The sequence below is a fragment of the Desmodus rotundus genome, chromosome 13 (assembly GCF_022682495.2).
Source record: "Desmodus rotundus isolate HL8 chromosome 13, HLdesRot8A.1, whole genome shotgun sequence".
NCBI lineage: Eukaryota > Metazoa > Chordata > Mammalia > Chiroptera > Phyllostomidae > Desmodus > Desmodus rotundus.
Genome location: NC_071399.1, coordinates 72,053,684 through 72,073,791, shown reverse-complemented (window position 1 = coordinate 72,073,791; position 20,108 = coordinate 72,053,684). Strand labels below are relative to the sequence as shown.

At 38.3% G+C, this 20,108-nt stretch overlaps 1 protein-coding gene and 1 long non-coding RNA gene across 6 annotated transcripts in view; one reads left to right on the top strand and one right to left on the bottom strand.

Moving 5' to 3' along the window:
* The window catches only part of KLF12 (KLF transcription factor 12), a 417,210-nt gene that overhangs the window by 265,479 nt on the left and 131,623 nt on the right, over positions 1-20,108 (top strand). For all 5 annotated transcript variants that reach the window (XM_053916601.1, XM_045201833.2, XM_045201835.3 and 2 more), the window contains one exon: positions 4,443-4,989. In XM_053916601.1, coding sequence (XP_053772576.1) covers positions 4,443-4,989 — 547 coding nt within the window. The remainder of the gene's footprint in view (positions 1-4,442; positions 4,990-20,108) is intronic.
* On the bottom strand, positions 4,824-12,429 carry LOC123480519 (uncharacterized). Its single transcript, XR_006656555.2, has 3 exons — positions 11,152-12,429; positions 10,626-10,702; positions 4,824-4,926 (listed from the first exon to the last, which is right to left on the bottom strand). It is a non-coding gene; the product is annotated as an uncharacterized lncRNA (long non-coding RNA).

Here is a 20,108-nt window from a genome sequence, read left to right as displayed (position 1 = left end):
TGCCATGAGATTATATCTCAAAATTTATAAAGACAAAATTAAACATAATTTATTTAAATGCTGGCTAAGTAGGTGGGTGGGTAGATAGTTGGGGCTGTTTGTGTGTGCATGCGTGTGACGGGCCACTTCTCTAAAACCCCTGGTGTCGGCAAAGTCAAAGCTAAAAGCTTGGAAGTCTCGGCTGGCAGTTAGCAGCATATTGTCCAAGTGGTGCTCAGCCATGACCACACATGAGATCTCTGAGGGGCTTTGCAAAGATGGAGTGGTGTGCAGACGGGTTTTTTCTCTTTTTAAGATCACCTTGTGATTAAAATATATGACCGGTGTTAAAAATGCTCTTTGTTCAACTGATAGTGATGGCTGACTGCCGAAGACATATCTCATATTCTGGGCACTAACACGTAGGAGGCTTTAGATTCATTTTTACATTCATTCAACAAACGCCAAAAGGTGAAGTTACATCTTTCAGTGTTTGTTCAGGAAAATGATGATGTGGTTAGAAAAGCTCACATGTAATCCCCAGATCACTGAGAGGGGTATGTTCAGTAGAATATTACATATAATATTTATATTATGAATAAAATTGGGTTAAAACTTCTGAAGAAAGTGATAACGTGACAGAACAATCTTGTTCATATTTATGTTTAAGTTTTCACACACACATTTTTAAGAATTATATTGTTACCTTTTGCCCTGCTGCACTTTTGTGTATTTATGTAATTATTTGTTAAGACATTTTATTTAAAAAATTACTTGTGGACCCTTTCAAGTGATGCTATACAATCTCTTGGAAAATGAAATTACTCTCATTCTCTTTGACAAAAATCCAATGTTTCCTTATAATCTTTATGTCTTTAGAAAGAGTGTTTAAAAAAAAAAGATAATGTTGAATTTAGTGTTTAATCAATAGCAAAAAGTAGGCTAAAGTTATCATTCCCAGGCAAAATTCTTGATGGGCTTTTATTTAAAACGAACAACACAAGCAACAGTGTTTAGTTGACGCCAGCCCATCAGTGTTGTGTCGGGAATCCTGCTGCTGGTAACAAAGGGTGATGTTCCCTAAGGAACGCTTTCTTTGTCTTTTTACAGAAGTGTCTCTTCCTCGGGGTGCTTACCACCTGCAGCCTTTCTGTATCCTTTCTGGTCTTTTCGGCCTCCTGCCCCTCAGTTCCCTGACAACACACCTGCATCTTCTCTCACTTTCTCAAATATGGTAGTCCCCTTATTTCACTTCCAACTGCCCCAAGTGCTTCCCGTTTGGGGCTTGCCCTTGGTTTTCCTCAGCTCTCCTTCTCTCTCCCTTAGAGGTGAGGTGACCGCCCGAGCGCCCATCACCTCACCGTGGCCTCCCATTCATGAACCAGTGCATTTCTGTGTTCCACTTTCCAAAAGTAAAGAAATGAATTCTTAGTGCTGATTTCAGGATCAATCCTTTCCGGTCTTTTCTCTTTCCTACAAGGAGGAGCAAAAGTGTGGGGTAGCTGTGTTGAAACCATATTTCTGCGGTACTTCTGGCTGTACGTGTATGTATGGGCGGCCTGAAGCTGGAAGTAGGGGTGGCTTTACCTGCCACATTATCACAGTAGAAACGAATTAGTAGAGACTGTGAGGATATGATATTGTGTCAACACTATGAACAGATGAATGGTACAAAAGGATTTTGTCCTCTTTATACTGATGAGGTGTTATTTTTGGACATGCTGCCTGCATTTCAGTTGCTACATATGTAAAAGGAACAAGCATGTGCCTCTGTGCTGTTTACGCTTATATATCCATGCATAATGTGCTTATGGTTCCAAATAAGATAATCCGTAGTCCAAAGGTTTGGTTTGTCCTTTCTAATTTCTACGAGCATTTTGTATATTTTGGTGTGAGCTCATGCAAAAGCTATATAGTTATTCATAATCTGAAAACTCCCAGGGGCTAACTAATATACACTCTTCGTAGAATTGTAAGAGGAACACTCTCTGTTGCTGAAAAACAGCTTCAGGAGTGAATATTTTTCTCAGTGATGGACGAAGCAGATACCTTCTTGAAGGTGGACTGCTGTTCATAACCTAAGGAGTTCTGAGCAGGTTGCAAAGCTCAGTGAAGCCTGATGCCTCTGAAGCCATCTCTTTACAAATAAGCTCCATGTTTATCACCTTCTGTATTGTCAGAACCTGCTCAAGTAGTCTTTTGTTTAATTATAAATGTTTCTACAGTGGTGAGTTACATGTCAGCCCTCGGTTTGTAAACCTATGTAGAAAACTTGTATCTAAGTACACAGAAGAAAAATTTGAGATGGAAGTAGTCACTATTTCCAAAATTAGAATTTTAGATATGTCTAATGAAGTAAAAAGAGAAATTAATCAAGATTATATCTGATGTCAGTGTTTGATAACATAGGCTTAATGACATATTTTATAGTTTTAATGATAAACCAGTTGAGATATTTTATGACAGCAACCTTTCATAAAATATTTGACAAAGAAATTAGATAATAATGTTGGGAACCAATTGAAATATTGTTCTAGATACAAGACTGGGTAATGATAACAGCTATTTGTACAAGTAGTTGCTTGTGGTGTTTGTTTCTCTTTTTTTGGTTTCTTAATGTCTGAGAAGATTAAAAAACTTATTTCTCAATTTCAGCACATAATTGAAATCTTATTATTTAGAATTTCATGCAGGAGATATTTGGACGATTCATTTTTATACTTTCTAATTTTATCTTTTTGTGGGTCAGTAATCATTTTATCACAGAAGCAAAAAAGTAAACAATAAAACATCAACTCATTTCCCTTTTCAGTCGATCTGGTACCATTGTTGACGTAGTTTCCTTCTCTTCTCATTGTTGCGGATAAAATTCCCTTACATTACTGCCCATTGTATGTTTTTGAATGGAGCTGTAATTTATATTCTATAAAGAAAGGTTTTGAGAGACATGTTTTGTTCTTTTAAGTGTATGCTCAAGTTTTTTTAGGTTGGGATAGCAAACCAAAATCTTTTATTAAACATAGATGAAATGTAGCAATTTAATATAATTGTGGGCATTGTTGTTCTGATACCATAACGAAGCTGAAAAAATGTTTTTGGTTTCCATGGACTAGAACAATAATGTCTGTGTTAGCCTGGTCAAATGAGATACAGCCAAAATGACCTGCTGCAGTCCCACCCTTTCTGTTAAGGCCGGTACTCGCTAAGTGAACTCTTGAGCCATTATGGGCCTTGGAGGTAGGCATCCAAGAAATAACTTGTTGAATTTATAAGTGAATAAATTTTACAATAATTTATATTAATGCCCAGTAATAAAATGCTGAGTCTGTTAGTCTGGGTAATCTTGGAGTCTTTAGTAGTAGTAGTAGTAGTGGTAGTAGTAGCAGTATATTTGACTCATTAAAACTTAAAAGAATGAAATTGAACTTGGTCAAAACTATTATCCTTATCTTAAGGTAAACAAAACAGTCATAGACAATTTAAAATTTGCAGAAAAGAGTTTTTTCCTGAAATTATTATTTCCTAAAAGGCATATTGTAATGGTTCTGAATGGTATTTTGAGAAAAAAAAATATTGTCATCACTAACAGTTAAGTTATAATCCAGTTATTAGAAATGATTTGCTTTTAACAACATAGTTGGCAGGTGTGGGAAGTGCTAGAACTCTGTCCCCCTTTTTAATGCTCGGAGAATTGTACGGTAGCTCTTTGCCCAAATATGAAGGTTTTCCAGTACTGTTACCAGCACTGGTTTTCCAGTATTGTGCCTTCAGGTTGTGATGATGCTGGGGAAGGGTCAGATTATAAAATCGTAGAACCCAGACCTGGAACAATGCTTAAGGTCATCTAATCAGAATTGTCATTAGTTTATAACTGAGGACACTGAGACTCATAAATCAAGAGTGGGTCAAACTAACAAAATGAATGTTTTTAATTTAGACAGATTGCAGGTATACAGTTTTAAGTAGATAATGCTTTACATACTGAATTTCTAGAAAATTTTCTGTAACATTGCTGTTCATTTTTAGGTTCCTGGGGCCTCCTCACTACTCCATAATGTACTTATTTCACTGGATTTTATTTTATTTCTTCAACGGCATCTGCTCACTCCATGTTTTAATATTTTCATACTGTATTTTTTTTCTATTAGCATTTAGTGCCCTTATACTGCCCCACCCCCCTCAGTCAGCCGCCGGTCACTGGAGTTTTACAACAGGGCCTGTCTCTCCCAACAGGACGGATGTGCCTGTAGAGCAGAGGCCATTTCTCACTCCGTTTTGTACTTTTGTACTCTCAGCTTCAATCGTGATGATAGTCACACAGCAATCCTTGACATATTTGGGGACCAAATTAATGTCTTGTAGCAATAAGAGAAAAATTAGTAATCGTTCCACTAATAAACCTTGTATCTATTAAAATGTGCTATTAACAAAGATAAATATGTGTTCCATTTTTCTCCCCACAGTCTCCAAACGTCCACAACTACCCCGATATGGAAGCCGTACCCCTGTTGTTAAATAACGTGAAAGGGGAGCCCACGGAGGACTCGTTGTCTGTAGATCACTTCCAAACACAAACTGAGCCAGTGGACTTGTCCATCAACAAAGCCAGGACATCCCCCACAGCCGTTTCATCCTCCCCAGTTTCCATGACAGCGTCTGCCTCCTCGCCTTCTTCAACTTCAACCTCCTCATCGTCTTCTAGTCGTCCAGCCTCATCCCCAACTGTTATAACGTCAGTATCTTCAGCATCATCTTCGTCAACAGTATTAACTCCAGGGCCCCTTGTTGCCTCTGCATCTGGTGTGGGAGGCCAGCAGTTTTTGCACATTATCCATCCTGTACCACCTTCAAGTCCCATGAATTTACAGTCGAACAAACTGAGTCACGTTCACCGCATCCCCGTGGTGGTACAGTCGGTGCCTGTTGTCTACACAGCCGTGCGGTCACCTGGAAATGTGAACAACACTATTGTAGTGCCGCTTTTGGAGGATGGAAGAAGTCATGGCAAAGGTAAGGGACACGAGAGAAGCCTTGATTTATGTCAGCACTAGAGATAACTTCTTCTATTCAGTCCGCAGACCCTAAATCACATGCAAGTACGCTACATGCAAACGGGGTCTGTGCACAGCAACACAGAGCCACTGAGGGTAGGAACTGAACTATAGGTATATGATTCATTATTACTTAGTCTCTATTTTATGTGTAAAGTCATTTAATGTCAGCATTCAGATACCTAGATTTGCAGAATAGTGTTTACCTTCAAATACCCAGATGGGAAGGATAATCTGTAGTTACTGTAACTGCTTGTAAGTATAAATGCATAAATCCCTCATAGAAATAATCCCTTATGAAATTTTAAAAGGTGAATCGATATGTTTGTTCTTGCAGTGGTTCATATTGGAACTTATGTGGATGACAGTGGTATAAAATGCCAGGAAGTTGTAATGCTTGAAATCCGATCACTCACTTTTAAGTAACTTGTAAATTAATTGGCCATTAAAATAATTTTAAAATTAAGTGGCTACAAATATATCATGTAGCTTAAGTTCTTATCTTTATATAAGTTTTAAGTTGTTATTATTTTAAGTAGCAGGATGGCTCAGTATGATGGAAATATTTCAACATGCAATATTAATATTCCCTTCTAGGGTTTAGAAAGGAATATTTAATAATACCTAGTTAGTTAATTATGTATGATGACTTACAGGTGATCATGAAGTTATTTATTTACTTTTAAGGTTTTTTTCCCCCAACTTATTAGAAGGAACTTGTAACAGAACCATGTTTTGTTTTCTTTCTTTCCCACGAATCTAACAAGTAATCTACCCTTCTACAGAAGAAAGATAAACTGCCCACGACCCCATGATCGTTGATCCATTCTCTTTTGAACTGAATGCATATGTATGCGTTTTGTCTTCAGAACTTAGAAAGGATGAAGGATCAAGACTTGATGTTGTATTGCTTTTTGCTTTGAAAACCGTATTTCTACTGGGGCCCATAATTAAAATATGATAGATGAACACATAAAACACTGCCATCTCCTAAATGCCAGTGAACATGGGGGTTTCGGCTCCTGTGTGGGGTTGCCTTCGACACATAGAAATAACGTGTGATTATGCACTCAGAGAAATTTTTGCAAACATATACTACAGAATTGCGCATTCACCTTTGGCAAGGTCATGTTTATGAGTAATGCTATGCGTTTTTTCGCAGCACAGGAAGTAAATTTCACCTTCCCAGTTTTACGAAGTGAAATATTTCTTGACTCACAGCAGTCCGATTTCAGACTGCAATCTTGAGAGGTAGACACTGCGCTCACCTGACAATTGCTCTTTTGTGCTGCTCTGGGCGAAGGCCAGGAGCTGGGCCATCACACTCTTTATGAATAGGCTGAAGAAAAAGAGGGAGGGAGGAGCCTCTTCATGGGTTTTTACTTGAGCTGAACTCTCTTTGATATTCTACTACTTCTGATCAAAATGAGCTAATAGATTTGAATAACAATGTAACTGATGACATCTTAGGTATTTATTTTCTTTTATAATTGGAATATAATAAAAACATCTATAGTTTGGACTTTATTTCCCCTCAACTTATTCCATACATATTAAAATTATACCTTAATTCCTTCTATTCTGTTTTTCTTTTTTAAATTTCTAAAATTACAGTTTTTACATTTAATATTATTTTGTATTAGTTTCAGGTGTGCAGCATAGTAATTGTAGATGTTTTTATAATGTTTTTAAGAATTAGCAATTAGCAAATAGCAAGAACATAATAACCTTGCATGTTACACTATTTTATATGTCGTATATGTGTGTACCATAGAATCCAGTCTTTGTGAGATACCACTTAAAGGAAATACTGCTTTTGTCATGAAATTGATTGATAAGGATTTTAACATTGTTCATGTCTTTTTTTTATAACTTTGATGCACTAATGAAAAGAGATATCTCTTTTATTTGCTATTATCATTTTTATAGCAGAGACTTTTTTTAAGGTTTTATTTATTTATTTTTAGAGAAAGGAGTAGGCAGGGAAACATTGATTGGTTGCCTCTTGCACGCCCCCAGTTGGGGACCCAGCCCACAATCCCAGCATGTGCCCTGACTAGGAATTGAACCAGCTACCCTTTGGTTCTCAGGCTGGCACTCAATCTGCTGAGCCACACTAGCCAGGGTGGAGAGATTATTTTTATTTAAAGCATACAACATATAAAGTATATTGCCAGAATTTAATTCTCTGGAAAATACATCTTTGCAGAAGAATTTGTTAAAACTCAGGATGTTATTTGTTCTCTACATGAGTGTATTTATTAGTTACATGCAGTGTTTTTTACTCAAATGTTTCCATATCAAAAATAAATATTCCTATAATCATAAACCCACTGGACTGAGCTGTGGGCATTTAGGAACCTGAGATTTGGAATCAAGAATGTATGAGTTAGAATTCTAGTTCTTTCATTTACAGCTTTGGATTTGGGAAAGTTATTTAATCTCACTAATCTTTATTTTCTTCAGTGATAAAACAGGATTAAAAACATGACTGATCTTTGGAGATTCTTGGGAAGATTAGGAGTGAGTGCATGTGTAAATGTCTAGCGTTGATTAACTACCCATAAATGTTGGCAGTTATTTGTAATTATTATCTCCCCTGCCAAATACATGAAGCAATAATGTTCAGAATATTTTTTTCTGTCTTGTAAAAACAGAAAGTTGGAAGGAATACACTTACTGAATTTAAAAATAAAAAACTGCTCCCAGTAACATAGAAATGCCTCTCAAATTTGCTACTACAACAAATTGTAAGGGATGAGAGTTTAGTATGAGAAATTGTCTGGAAACATCCCATATTTTCTAGTTTTATTAGTTTATATTAAGTTTTTATAATCGCTATATTCTACAAATATTGCTCACAGCATTTCACAAGTTTTTTCATTGTTGAACTGATTAATTAGATGATGGTAAAAGTGTCCAGCAGGGGAGGTTTGCCTGCCTCCCAGAATGAATAAAGGAAAGGGCATTTCAGTAATTCCTCGAGTCTTTGTTCTGCACGTATGTAGCCGGGCACTAGGCCAGCAGTGAAATGGCTAAGTGATAAAGGCAGCCCCTATTTCCATTCCTACTTAGGATTTGGATGAGCAAAAGAAAACGATGAAGGAGCTGGATTTTCAAAATGCTAGTAATAGAAGTAGAAAACTAACTCATAGAAATGTAGACGATTGAAGTTGGTGTAACGTATGTGGTCTCTGGTAGAGAAGTAGATTGCTACATGTCACATTATATGAAGGGCTGTCAATGTACACATCCGTGTCTAAGGTAACGGAGCGTATGACTTGAATCATTGACTGTTACTTATTGCTCATCTATCATGTATTAGGCATTTTACTGGAACCAGGGATAGAGCGTTGAACAAAACAGACACTGTTTCTATCTGAATGTTTATAATCTATTAGGAGATACAGACATTAAAACAACAAATTATACAAGGAACTGGTCATTATAGACAGAGTTGGATGAAATATAGACTAACCGTGGATTTGCCCAGGGCAGAGATTAATTATAATTACAGGTAGAGAAAGTAGTATTTGACAAAAGTATTTTCATGGAGGGTGTTATATATGATCGGAAGAAATGTTTTTACTCTGGTGCTCAGAAGGGGTGGTTATGGTTTGGGAATGTTGGGTGAACCCTCCATGTGGGTGAGCTTGAGTAATAACAACGGATGTGAAATGAGAACAGTATTTCAGCCGATCCGAGTATTTAAAGAATATTAGTTTAAAACACAGGTGGCAAACACAAGGCCCGCAGGCCAAATCTGGCCCTCCACCTTGTTTTATCCGGCCCGGCACCTTGTTTCTACCCAGCAGCAGTGCCAAGCTCTCGATTAACCGTTAAGGAGTAGTTACATTTATACACTCCTAAAATTACATTCCCTTTGAAGGCAACCACGAGGCTGATGTGGCCCCCAATGAAAATGAGTTTGACACCCCTGGAAAAGAATGGCAAGTTGTTAGCTAGCCCAGGGTACCAACATATCTCAGAGAAACTCCCCCAAGGAAGACATTTGTTTTTCTTTTCTTTGCTTGATACCAAAGTGACAAAGTAGCAGATAGTCCCTCCAAGAGATCGTGCTGAAAGGTAGAAGACATGCAGAAGGAACAGCCGCTAGACTGGTCTGGCCCACGTTTTGTTACCAGGTAACCTGAAACATGTTACTTATAAACAAGACCCTAAGGGGTTATTTTACCTCATAAAGGATTTTCACTCCAGCCTGGGGAAGTTTTTGGTAGAGTTTACAGATTTTCATCAATTTTTACAGGTATTTAATAGCAGAAAGCATAGAGGGTCTTAGATCACAAGCAAGGTTGTTCTTGGCTTTGTTATTGCCTTGATGGAAGAGCAGGGGAGTTTAGGGTCTCCCTCCCTGCCTCCCTTCCTTCTTTCTTCTTCCTTCTCATCCTCCATTGAGGTGAGAAGAAGAGCAGTAAAGAGAAGGCAAGTGAAGAGTATTCCAAGGAAGGAGCCATCCGTTGTATCAAAAGCTGCCCAGGGGCCACACAAAATAAGGACCAAGAATTGAGCATTTGGCGGTGGCGGGGGGGGGCGGGGGGGGGGGGGAGTTCATCAGTGGCGCAGTGTGTCAGTGGAGTGGCGAGGACTAAGCGCTGACTGAAGGGAGTTTGTGTTCAGATGGGAGGTGTGAGGGGAGAGACTGAAAGTCCAGACAGCTCTTTGGAGTGGTTTTGCTGGAAAGAGTTGTAGAGGAAGGCTTTGGAACTCTCGAAGGAGGGATTTTAAAACAGGGAGGTAGTATAGCATATTTGTATTCTGTCAAGAACAATCCAGTAGATAGTTGAAAATGGGCGATTCTAGAGAGGAAAGAATTGTAGACGCAAAATCCTTAATTGCACATTAGTCACTTACGCTGTGGAAGTAACTTGTATCTTTTTGTAATTAACACGAATTCTAAAGTCATTTTGTTAGAGTGACAGAATTTTTAGGAAAATGTGAAAACAGAAGATAACCTAGGGTTGACGATGAAAAGCAAACAAATGAAAGTTTAGTAAAATTTGGGCTCCATCAAGAATTATAAAAGTGTTACCAGAATTAATATAAATATAAGATCAAATATTTCCCTTTCATCTCCTAGCAGAATATACAGAATTCATTCAAAATAAAAGATCAACACAAAATAATTTGTATTTGTTATTTAAAGACATTTGAGTATTAATACATACTACACTTTAGAAATTCAAAATACTTAAAAGCCAATACCATAATGGTCTGTGAAAATCCAATTAAAGAGCTTTAAAAAAATGGACTTACATCCTCCCTGCTATACTTGAGCTGAGCCTGTCTCCATGTAGCTGGAGGAACAGGTATTATTACCTTGATGCCCAGAAATGAGACTTGAGCAAGGGTGGGGTTGATTGGTAGTTTCAGAACAATCAGAACTGAAAAGTCTGGTGTATCTGGGTGGGTGTTTCACTGTTGCCCAATTTGTCCTCAGACCACTACCCCATTCTTCTTCAGTAGGTTATGTAGATGGTCTGTTATCTCCCCCCTGCCCCCGTTATTGTCTTCCCCTTAGCCAGCCAAGCCCGTCACATGGCTGCGTGTCCACATGACTATAATCAAAGCAATTACCTGGACGGAGGAACTCAGCTCTGGTTTTCTCTGCAGCCACATTTTCTTTCATGGAAATGCAATCCCAGTAGTCCAGGCTACCAGAAGTTTATAAAACATATTATTGCATTAAGACTTTTTATGGTAACGGTGTCATGCTTGAAAAATAACTTATTGGGGTCATAAGTGCATTGTTTCTGACTTAACACTTTTATGTGATTAGGTCCTTGACTATAAATTACATTTTTCCAAAATATCTCACAAGAGCATGTTGATTCTGCCACCCGGAAGCCAACCCCCCCCGCTTGGGTATGTAATTTCTTGGGTTATCTCCTTTCAAAGAGTGTTGTTTTCTTGTTATATTTAGATGAACTGAAAAATTCTCCCAAAATATACCTTGTTTTCATGGCACTCATTCAGGAGTTTCAAAGGGGTGTGGCCAGAAACAAATTTGAAATGCACCCCATTTTCTTCCTGCAGGCTGTTGCTTTTCTCAGCCGCCAACAGGAAGAAGCCACCAGTGTATTTTTAGCCCGATGCCACTTACGTTTGTGAAGGGAACATGGTTGTCACCGTGATCGTTGCCAAGCTGCTTGGAGGTGGCTTCTGACCACTGGCTGCAGCTGTAGTTTTGCTCCCAGGAAACCCCCGTTCAGATCCACTGTTTCACCAGTGTTCTTCTGTCCGTAGCTTTTCCCCGTGACGTTGATGACGCCGTATTTAAGATTGCTGTTCCTTTTGCCCCTGTCTCACTTCTTCTGTGTCCCTTACACATGACTGTCCTCTTGTAGTTCGCCATTCACTGGAGTCCTGGTGTCATCTGTCCCTGTGACCAGATAGTCTGGGACAGCTGATCTTTGCTTACGTGTTTGGTTGTCGTTGCATCTTGAGTGATTCAACTCCCACATCTTCCTTTGGTGAATTTATTCTTATACTGATGCCTGAGTGTGATGACTACTAGATATAGATTCATATTTTAATTCTGAATTTGATTTATATTGACAGACCACCTCGTTATGTTCTTTAATTTTTTTTAATGTTGTTTATCGGGAAGTCAGACTGCAGAATTGATGCTTGGTTTATTATTCCTTTCTTTTTTTTTTTAAGAGAGAGGGGAAGGGAGGGAAGAGAGGGAGAGGAACATTGTGATATGAGAGATAAATCAATTGGTTGCCTCTCGCTCGCACTCCCCCAACCTGCAACCCAGGCATGTGCCCTGACTGGGCATCAAACTGGCAGCCTTTCAGTTCGCAGGCCAGCACTCAACCCACTGAGCCACACCAGCCAAGGTCTGGTTTATTATTCCTAAAAATAAACTTTGGTAGGACTTGAGTGCTTTACTTCTATCATTATATAACAAAGACAGGAACTTGTTAAATAATGAGAAAGGCAGTCAGCCAATGTTTATAAAAAATTGAATTTTAAATAGAAGTTTGGAAAATTGTGTTTTATATAGATACAGTGGTCATTCGTTGTTTGTTTTTACCTGATTTTCAACATGGAGTAGAAAACTTATCTGTATTTTTTCACTTCTGGACATGCACAAGAATTTAAATAGAGTCCATGAAAAAATTGGCTTCTTATGCTTTTGTTTTTCTGAAATACCTTGAATCTATTGATTCCTGTGCTTCATGGGGCAGAGACTGGGTTACTTTGAAGACCTGATAATAATCACTGGCTCAGACAGAGACAGAAATTGTGTCTATTTTTCTAAGAGAATATGCAGAAAAGAGAGAACGCTAGGTAAACTCCTTGGAAACTGTAAAATGTCAAGGAGTGAGTCTGATTACCTTTCCCCCCACACAGTTAAATAGTAAATAAAAGTACAAAGGCCCAAAGAAAAGTATGGTCACCAGAGGAGATCACATTAAGAGAGAGATGACGTTTCATTCATTGATAGATATTACTTGAGGAAGTGAAGATATAGACAAGAAACAAATCCATTTATTAGATAAAGTAGGTAAAGCAAGAAGTTAAAGGACCTCATGCTCACTCTGTTATAAAGTGATATGGGTCATACCGTTTCAGTTTGTTAGGGCAAGTTTCTCTGATAGTTAAAAAATCGAATTTTTGTTTACATAATACCAGTACATGGTTAAATGAGAAATGTAACTGATACAGTATCCTAGTGCAGTGATCTCTACCTTCATTTTTACCACACCCAGAAAGTTTTCTCTGATGGCGTTTAACTCATTGAGCATTACATGTTGGATTTTGAAATATAATGTCTTTGTTTCCTTTGTTGTTTCATTTATAAGAATAATTTTTTTTCTCTCAAATGTAAAGCCTCTAATTTCAAAACGTAAAGGTACTGTTATGCTACAAGAAAAGCATTATTTTACATATTAGATTACAGGTATTTATAGGATTACTTTGATGATAGTTGGACTTATATACTTACTACAAAAACTTTGGAGTATTGGAAATATATACATACACATATATTTAGTAAATGGGCATTTTACTCAATAACTCTTAATACCTGGAAGGAACAAATTAAATAAAGAAGCATGTAAGATCCTGGAGGGAAACTTGGTCTTAGAATCATTGCCACCACTGTTTTTATTGGTTTTTTGATTATTTACAACTCTTTGGTTGTGGCTTCTTCCCTATATTTTTATTTCCTTAATACTGTTTTTTTTTCTGTTCTAAACTGTCAATATTTTCTCAGCTCTTTCTCTCTGCTTGTTTTCCACATTTAATGGAGAATTTGATTCGCTGGTATTCCGCTTTGTATTCTTTAGAAAAGAGCATGTTGACATTTGTCTATCCAATAAATAAAAGAACAGCTACTAATTTACAGAGTAATCATCACATACTCTATTTTTCCTCCAGCCACCATCATCATGTGGGGAAATGCTACTTTGATCTCTGGCCAATTAAATGTGTTATTCATGACCAGGTGGCTTCACCATCTTTTTTCTTCAATTAATTAGTTCATTTATTCAACAAATGTTTTATGGTTGATTATATGGCCAGGAATGTCTACTACTCTGAGCAACGATGAATTTAAAAATACCTCCTCTTAAAAGCCAGCTCTGGTGTACAGATTACTAAAACAATATTCTTTACCCTGTGGCTCATTTTTCTGTTGGTGAGTTTTGAAATTAATTTAGTAGCTCATAATCAGCAGTGTGAAAATGAAAGCATGAAGTCGATTTTAAGATAATTGACAGTATCACCCAAATATGACTGCATTGTGAAACTCTTGTTCATCAGTCTATTCATATACATGCCTATAGGTGCTGTGTGTGTGTGTGTGTGTGTGCTGAGCCGTATTGAACTTCATGTGTCTTCCTGTGGTTCCTGTCTAAGACTCTTGAAAGAGACCACACTGGGGTTCTCTGACCTTTAACTCAGCCCCTTTCCTCTGTCCTCCTCTTCCTTTTTAGTTATTTATTTTTTAAATTTTCAATTACAGTTTACATTCAATATTATTCTGAATTGGTTTCAGATGTTCAGCAAAGTGGCTAGAAAATCATGTGCTTTACAGAGTGGTCCCCGCACCGTGTCCAGTACCACCTGGCCCGTATCACACATATTTATCACAGAGTCACTGGCCATATTCCCTATGGCTTTACATCCCTGTGACTGCTGTGTAACTACCAACTGATACTGCTTAGTCCCTTCCCCTGTATCGCCCAGCCCCCCACCCCCTCCCCTCTGACAGCTGTCAGTCTGTTCTCTGTATCTATGAGTCTGTTCCTATTTTGTTTATATTTTATTAGGTTCCACATATAAGTGAAATCACATGGTATTCGTCTTTCTCTGTCTGACTTATTTCACTTAGTGTAATAATCTCCAGGACCATCCAGGCCTTCCTTCCTTGCATTTCCTTCTCAAAGTACCTTCCTTGGCTGTTCTACCTTCTTCTCTCTGCCCTGTCTCTCTCTCCATCTTCCCTCCATTCCCCTATCCTCTTCCTTCTCCCAGTTGTCCTTCTCTATCTCCCTCCACCCCTCACCATGCTACCTTTTCCTGAATCTTGATTCTTCTTTCTCTTCCCTAACCAAATCACCTATTCCCAGAGGTAATTATTATGGAACTAAGTGATCCGTATTGAAAATTACAGTCTTTGTACTGCCACCTAGTGGTAGAATTTTAAAAACAATGTGGACTGAGAGAGAACTCCATATAGACTATTTATTCTATGATTGCATCTGGATTTTTCCAGTTTGTTTAGGGTTGGTTGTCAGGGAGTGCAGTGTATATACCCTTTTAAAATAAAACTTGAACTTGAAACCTAATTTATCTACTGTGTTTTTAGAGCTCTAAAAATAAAGACAGCTAACTTGGTCCAGAAAGAAAAAGCATCATTTCTACCTGCTTGTCCCACTCCCCATCCTGCACATAAGTATGAAAGAAAAGGGAAGAGGTATGTCTTGGGACAGAAGGACTCAGGAAGACAGAAAATAGGAGAACTTGGTGCAACTGAGATAACTGGGAATAGCCCTTGGAGAATTCATCAGAGAAGTGCCGTCTGAATAGCTGGGGGCTTAGGAAAAGTTCAGTAGAAACAGTAGAATTAGAAAGATAAGGCCATGGTATATAGATTTCTCAGGTTCCTGGGGTTGAAGAAACCTAGCGAGACTTGCGTGACCTACAAGAAGAATAAGCTTCTCTGTCGTAAAAACTGTGGTTGCTCATACAACGAGGTGTGTGTTATCAACCCTCACTCCTAGGATAATGCAGGTTGGCGTCTCCCAGAACCTATCTAAGCCTCATTAGCTACTGTTCCCGCAATACACTGCATTGTGCCCAGTACTGGTAAAGACTCAGTAGTTATTTATTAAATGAAGAGATGAGTGAGCAAAGAATGGATTAATGGCAGCGTTTTGTTTAAGACGCCTGGGAGTGCTGTGGCTGGGGGCAGTCCATAGTCCTAAACCCGGACCATAAAGGGACCCCCCTTCCTTGTGTGGTGAAGTCGGAGGAACAACAGCACAAAGTGATCACCAGCAGGGCCCCTTCCTACCACTCTTCCACCCCAGTTTGTTGCCATTCCACCAAATAGACACCCTGTCCCAGCCACCAATTCCATGGATTTGCAGGTTGACCCTTCTACCTTTATCAAGTAATGTCCTCTTCCTGGAAGGCCTTTCTTCCTCTGGTAAAGACCTCATTCACATTTCTTCTTCTAGAAAGGTACACAGCAACTTATAAACCAATTTATTTTATATATACAGTCTCTTAGCTCAATATATTTAGCTCAAGTCTAATATATTTACTATATATAATTATAATGATATCTGTGTCATTACTTTACTGCCTTATCCATTGTCTGGTACACAATAAACAATAAGTGTTTATTAAGTTTTTAATAGTTTCTGGAGTTGAACCCCTGTGGGTGAAAACTATTTTTATGGCTTCCAAATGGTCATAATGAAAAGATATTGCTGTATGAAAATTATGAGTTATAGTCAGTTCTTATTTACTCTTTTAGTCTCAGGTAAAATATTTTTACCTGCGAAACCAGGATAAATAATGCTTTTGATTGGATCAAAGCAATTAATAGTGTTTGCTAGGTTTCTTATATAATAGGAATGCCAATTTCATTTCCCAGTTGGGGTGAAACAAATTACACCTCCTACCTGCTGCAGTTAACTGCATCAGCATCACAGTGCTATAAAATCTCAATAAAATATGAGGACTGTGGAGTATGGATAATCCCACTATAAATTGTAATAAAAATTACCCCTCCAGACTCTATATTCTCTCCATTAAGTTCATAGACACTGTCTCTTCGTACATAAAGTTTTATGAAATAAATCGACCGGTTTTCCTGTCCTTACCACAGAGCAAGCTGTTTTGATTTAAAAGCTGATAACGGTACAATCAGTTTTTGGTGTTTGCAGTGCATTTTAAAAGCATAAATTTCATCTAATGAACCTTAAGTAGAAGGAAAATGCTACTTTTATTTGGAATATGCAGTGAATGCCTCTTTGTGAGGAAGAATAAATGACATATTTACCGTGGTGGGCCCATTTGTTGCAGCCGTAAAACAATGATTTGGGTTCCTTCCACAGATCTCTAATCTTAAAGGTATATTAAGCAGACCCAAGCACACATCTGAAACAGCTTTGTGTGAGTTGTTTGAAATCTTCTGTGTTTAGAAGGCATTGTCGATTTCATGATTGTGTTTTTGTCTCTTCCGTGCTGAAGCCAAGGACTCCCCAGTCATCTCCGGTGTGGCCTTTGTCAGAAGTGGGTGTTTTAAATCAGTTGCTATAAACACAGAGCCCTTTAAAACAGAGGAAGCCTTTTAGAGACCTAGGTTGTAAATCCCCAAAAAACATGAATTAGACTCTGCAGGAAGTCATATGTTATAATGAAGGTAGAGTAGATGGCATTTGAGGTGAGAGTTAAAGAAGCGTAAGGCTGTGCTAGTCAGTGTGGGGAGGAGTATTCCAGCCCAGGCAGAGAGCAGACAATGAGAACAGAGAATGAAGGGCGCATAGGGAAGGAAGAATGGAGTAGTTTTTCTGAACTGTGGGTTATAATGCACTCGCACGCATACTGCGTAAGGTGTAAAACGTGTATTGCCTGCTTGATGGATGCTATGCGTTACTTGTAGGAGAGCATCTGCATTCCTCCTCTGAAAGACAGACAGCCTGTGCACTGTGCGTTGGCGTATGCTTTGTGGCAAATATGATTTTCCAGCTGTGCAGAGAGAGGGAACAGTGACCACAGATGGACAAGGACAAAATAATGAGAGGAATAGTTCTCGATTTTTATTTTTATTACTCGGGTCCCCCAAAATGTCTTCTCAATTTGTAATGTAATGTAGCTGCATTTTGTAATGTAGTCCCAATAGCCACAAAGATGTTGTAGCATTCTACATTCTGTCTCTTTCCTTGGTAAAAGGAAGCAGACCTACTGAGGTTTGTATTCCCAATCTACTACCCTCTGAGGCTCTTTCTGTCAGCTCCCTTTATCTGTAAGTACACCGAGGTGAAAAGGGGGCAGCCAACGAAGACAGTGTCAAAATTATTATTAAATAAGTTATGTTAATAAGTTAGAGAGTAAAATATATTAACATTATTAATTTATTAAATATCTTGGGTTATAATAATAAAATATTACTATCCCCAAAAAATCACAGCAAGGTCTTTTGAAATTGGAGTAAATAGGCTTAAACAGCTCTTCAGTCCTTGGAGATAGGACTTTATTACAGCCCAATAACTGCTTTTGAAATAATGACCACGAATAATGAACGAAAGGGTACCTTATAGTCAATCTATTTGAGGTAAAAACAGAGTGTGTAATTAATCTTATACAGAAATTTATTAAAAATCATTTCAGTAATTAACCTACATGAATGCCTGTGTGTTCTTCATGCTTCATATACATTATCAATAAATCTTATGTATGTAAGGTGTTGTGTATGGGTGTTACTGCCTGTCTGTGTTTCACAGATACGAAAACGGAGACTCATGTAACTTCCTCTACTCCTTCTAAGGTCACAGCTTATGAGGGGTAGAGCCTTGAAAAAAATCAGAACTATTTTCTACCCTCAAGCCATTTTGCTATACTTGGGCTTGATGCTTAGTAAGGTATGCCTTAGTTTTCTAGAGAATTTGTCAGTATTAAATAGCACTATCCCATATTTCCTCAGGAAGATATATTTCTTTTTAAATCATTTCTCTTCTGTGAATGTTAAAATTTTTTACATATGAAATCTACTATATGCAGGGTGGGGGCAAAAGTAGGTTTACAGTTCATGTGAAAAATAATATAGTAATTAATAATACAAGAATAAACTTTTTCCTACTCACAACTGTAAACCCACTTTGCCCCACATGGTATATGAAGTCCCATGTACATACATACGAATTGCGTGAGGTAAGTCCCTGTTGCTAAATGTTGGTGTTATGGTACCATGTTAAGTGTTCCCCTTTCTCCAGCATCTCGAAACACTAAAAACAACAGCCTCGAGCTGTAGGTTAACATTTCGAGTTTCGGGGAAATTTTGTCAAAGTGCGGTTCACTGAACTTCAGAGATCGACATCTGTGTCATGTTAAGACATGTCTGGCCCCTGCCTGGAGCTCTCTGGAGCGGGGAACCGGTTAGACAGACATACACCACATCCACAGGGACAGGCCTGTTCAGCCTCTCCTCACTCTGGTCATGGTTAGTTTCCGAAAACCAAAGGGGAAGCTACAAAATAAAAATACAGCCAACATTTATTATTACTGTTATAATTACATTTATTTTTCTTAGATTAATGAGTTCAATAAAATCCCGAGCAGTAGCCAATAGCTAATAATGATTATAACATTACAGTTTTAGAATTATCTTAGCTTATATAAGCAGATGTTCTGAAATGCCTTCCTCAAAATTGGAAAATAAATCCCATCAAATGTGCATTTGGTTGCAGAGAATATCTTCATAGTAAGATCTGACATTTTTCAGGTTTTATTTCAGTTTTTCTTCAGTCTCGTATAGTATGTTTTCTGTTTGTGTAGTTCCCCTACTATTTTAGTAAGTTCATCAAAGAGCAAAGTAGCTTGCATGCTGTCCAGACTGATTGGTGTTATGCTATGTGGTGGCAAGTGTCTTCCCGCCATTCTCAAAGTCCCGGCTGTAAGGGGACACGGCCCATCTGTCATCTGACACACCAGCACTAACATAGGCGCTGCTTAGCGGCCTTGCTGTGCGCATCGGTGTGGTCCTCGCCCATCAAGGTGCTTGTCTTCTGACCCCCAGGATGTGCTTTATCTCGTTATCCATTTTGCAACTGTGACAACTATTAAGAGACCCACTTCTTTCCTCATTGACCAATTGTGAATATTTCGTATGTTAATTACCATAGTTAGTCCCTTACACTCAACTTTTAACTATGACAAACCAATTTTAATTATACAATTTCATGGGATATGATTTAAGTGGAAGATTACAGCGTTTGCCCTTTACAACTCTAAATAAGCCACCAAATGGTTCACAGCCATTTTTCAGTGTTGTGCTCTGTATTTGTGATTATGATTAACATTGAGAGTAGAATCATTTTCACTGACAGCATGAGTAGGTTAGTAAAGAGTAAGCCGTGAAAGATGCAGACTCTACTTGTTAACATTATGTATTCCATACTTTATCACAGAGAAGATCGAGGAATGTCAGCCGCGTCATTTCCAGGCCTCCAGTGGACAGTTTACGTGGAGAGGCTGTGCGTGTTTGTGAGGTGCAGGGTGCCGAGACCACCTCACATCAGAGAGTGTTAAAATGTGCTTCCAGGGGAGCTGGGCGTTTCACCTTATGCATGCATGATGTATAAATTAAACAAAAACACATGAACACACCCAGAGACATGATGTATTCATATTTTACAAATATGACCTAGAGCCCTGGACAGGTGGTTCAGTTGGTTGGAGCATCATCCACGCACCAAAAAAGGTCACAGGTTCAATACCCAGTTGGGGCACGTACCGAAGGCAACCAATCAATGTTTCTCTCTCACGTTGATGTTTCTCTCTCTTGCTCTCTCTCCCTTCCTCCCTCTCTGAAAA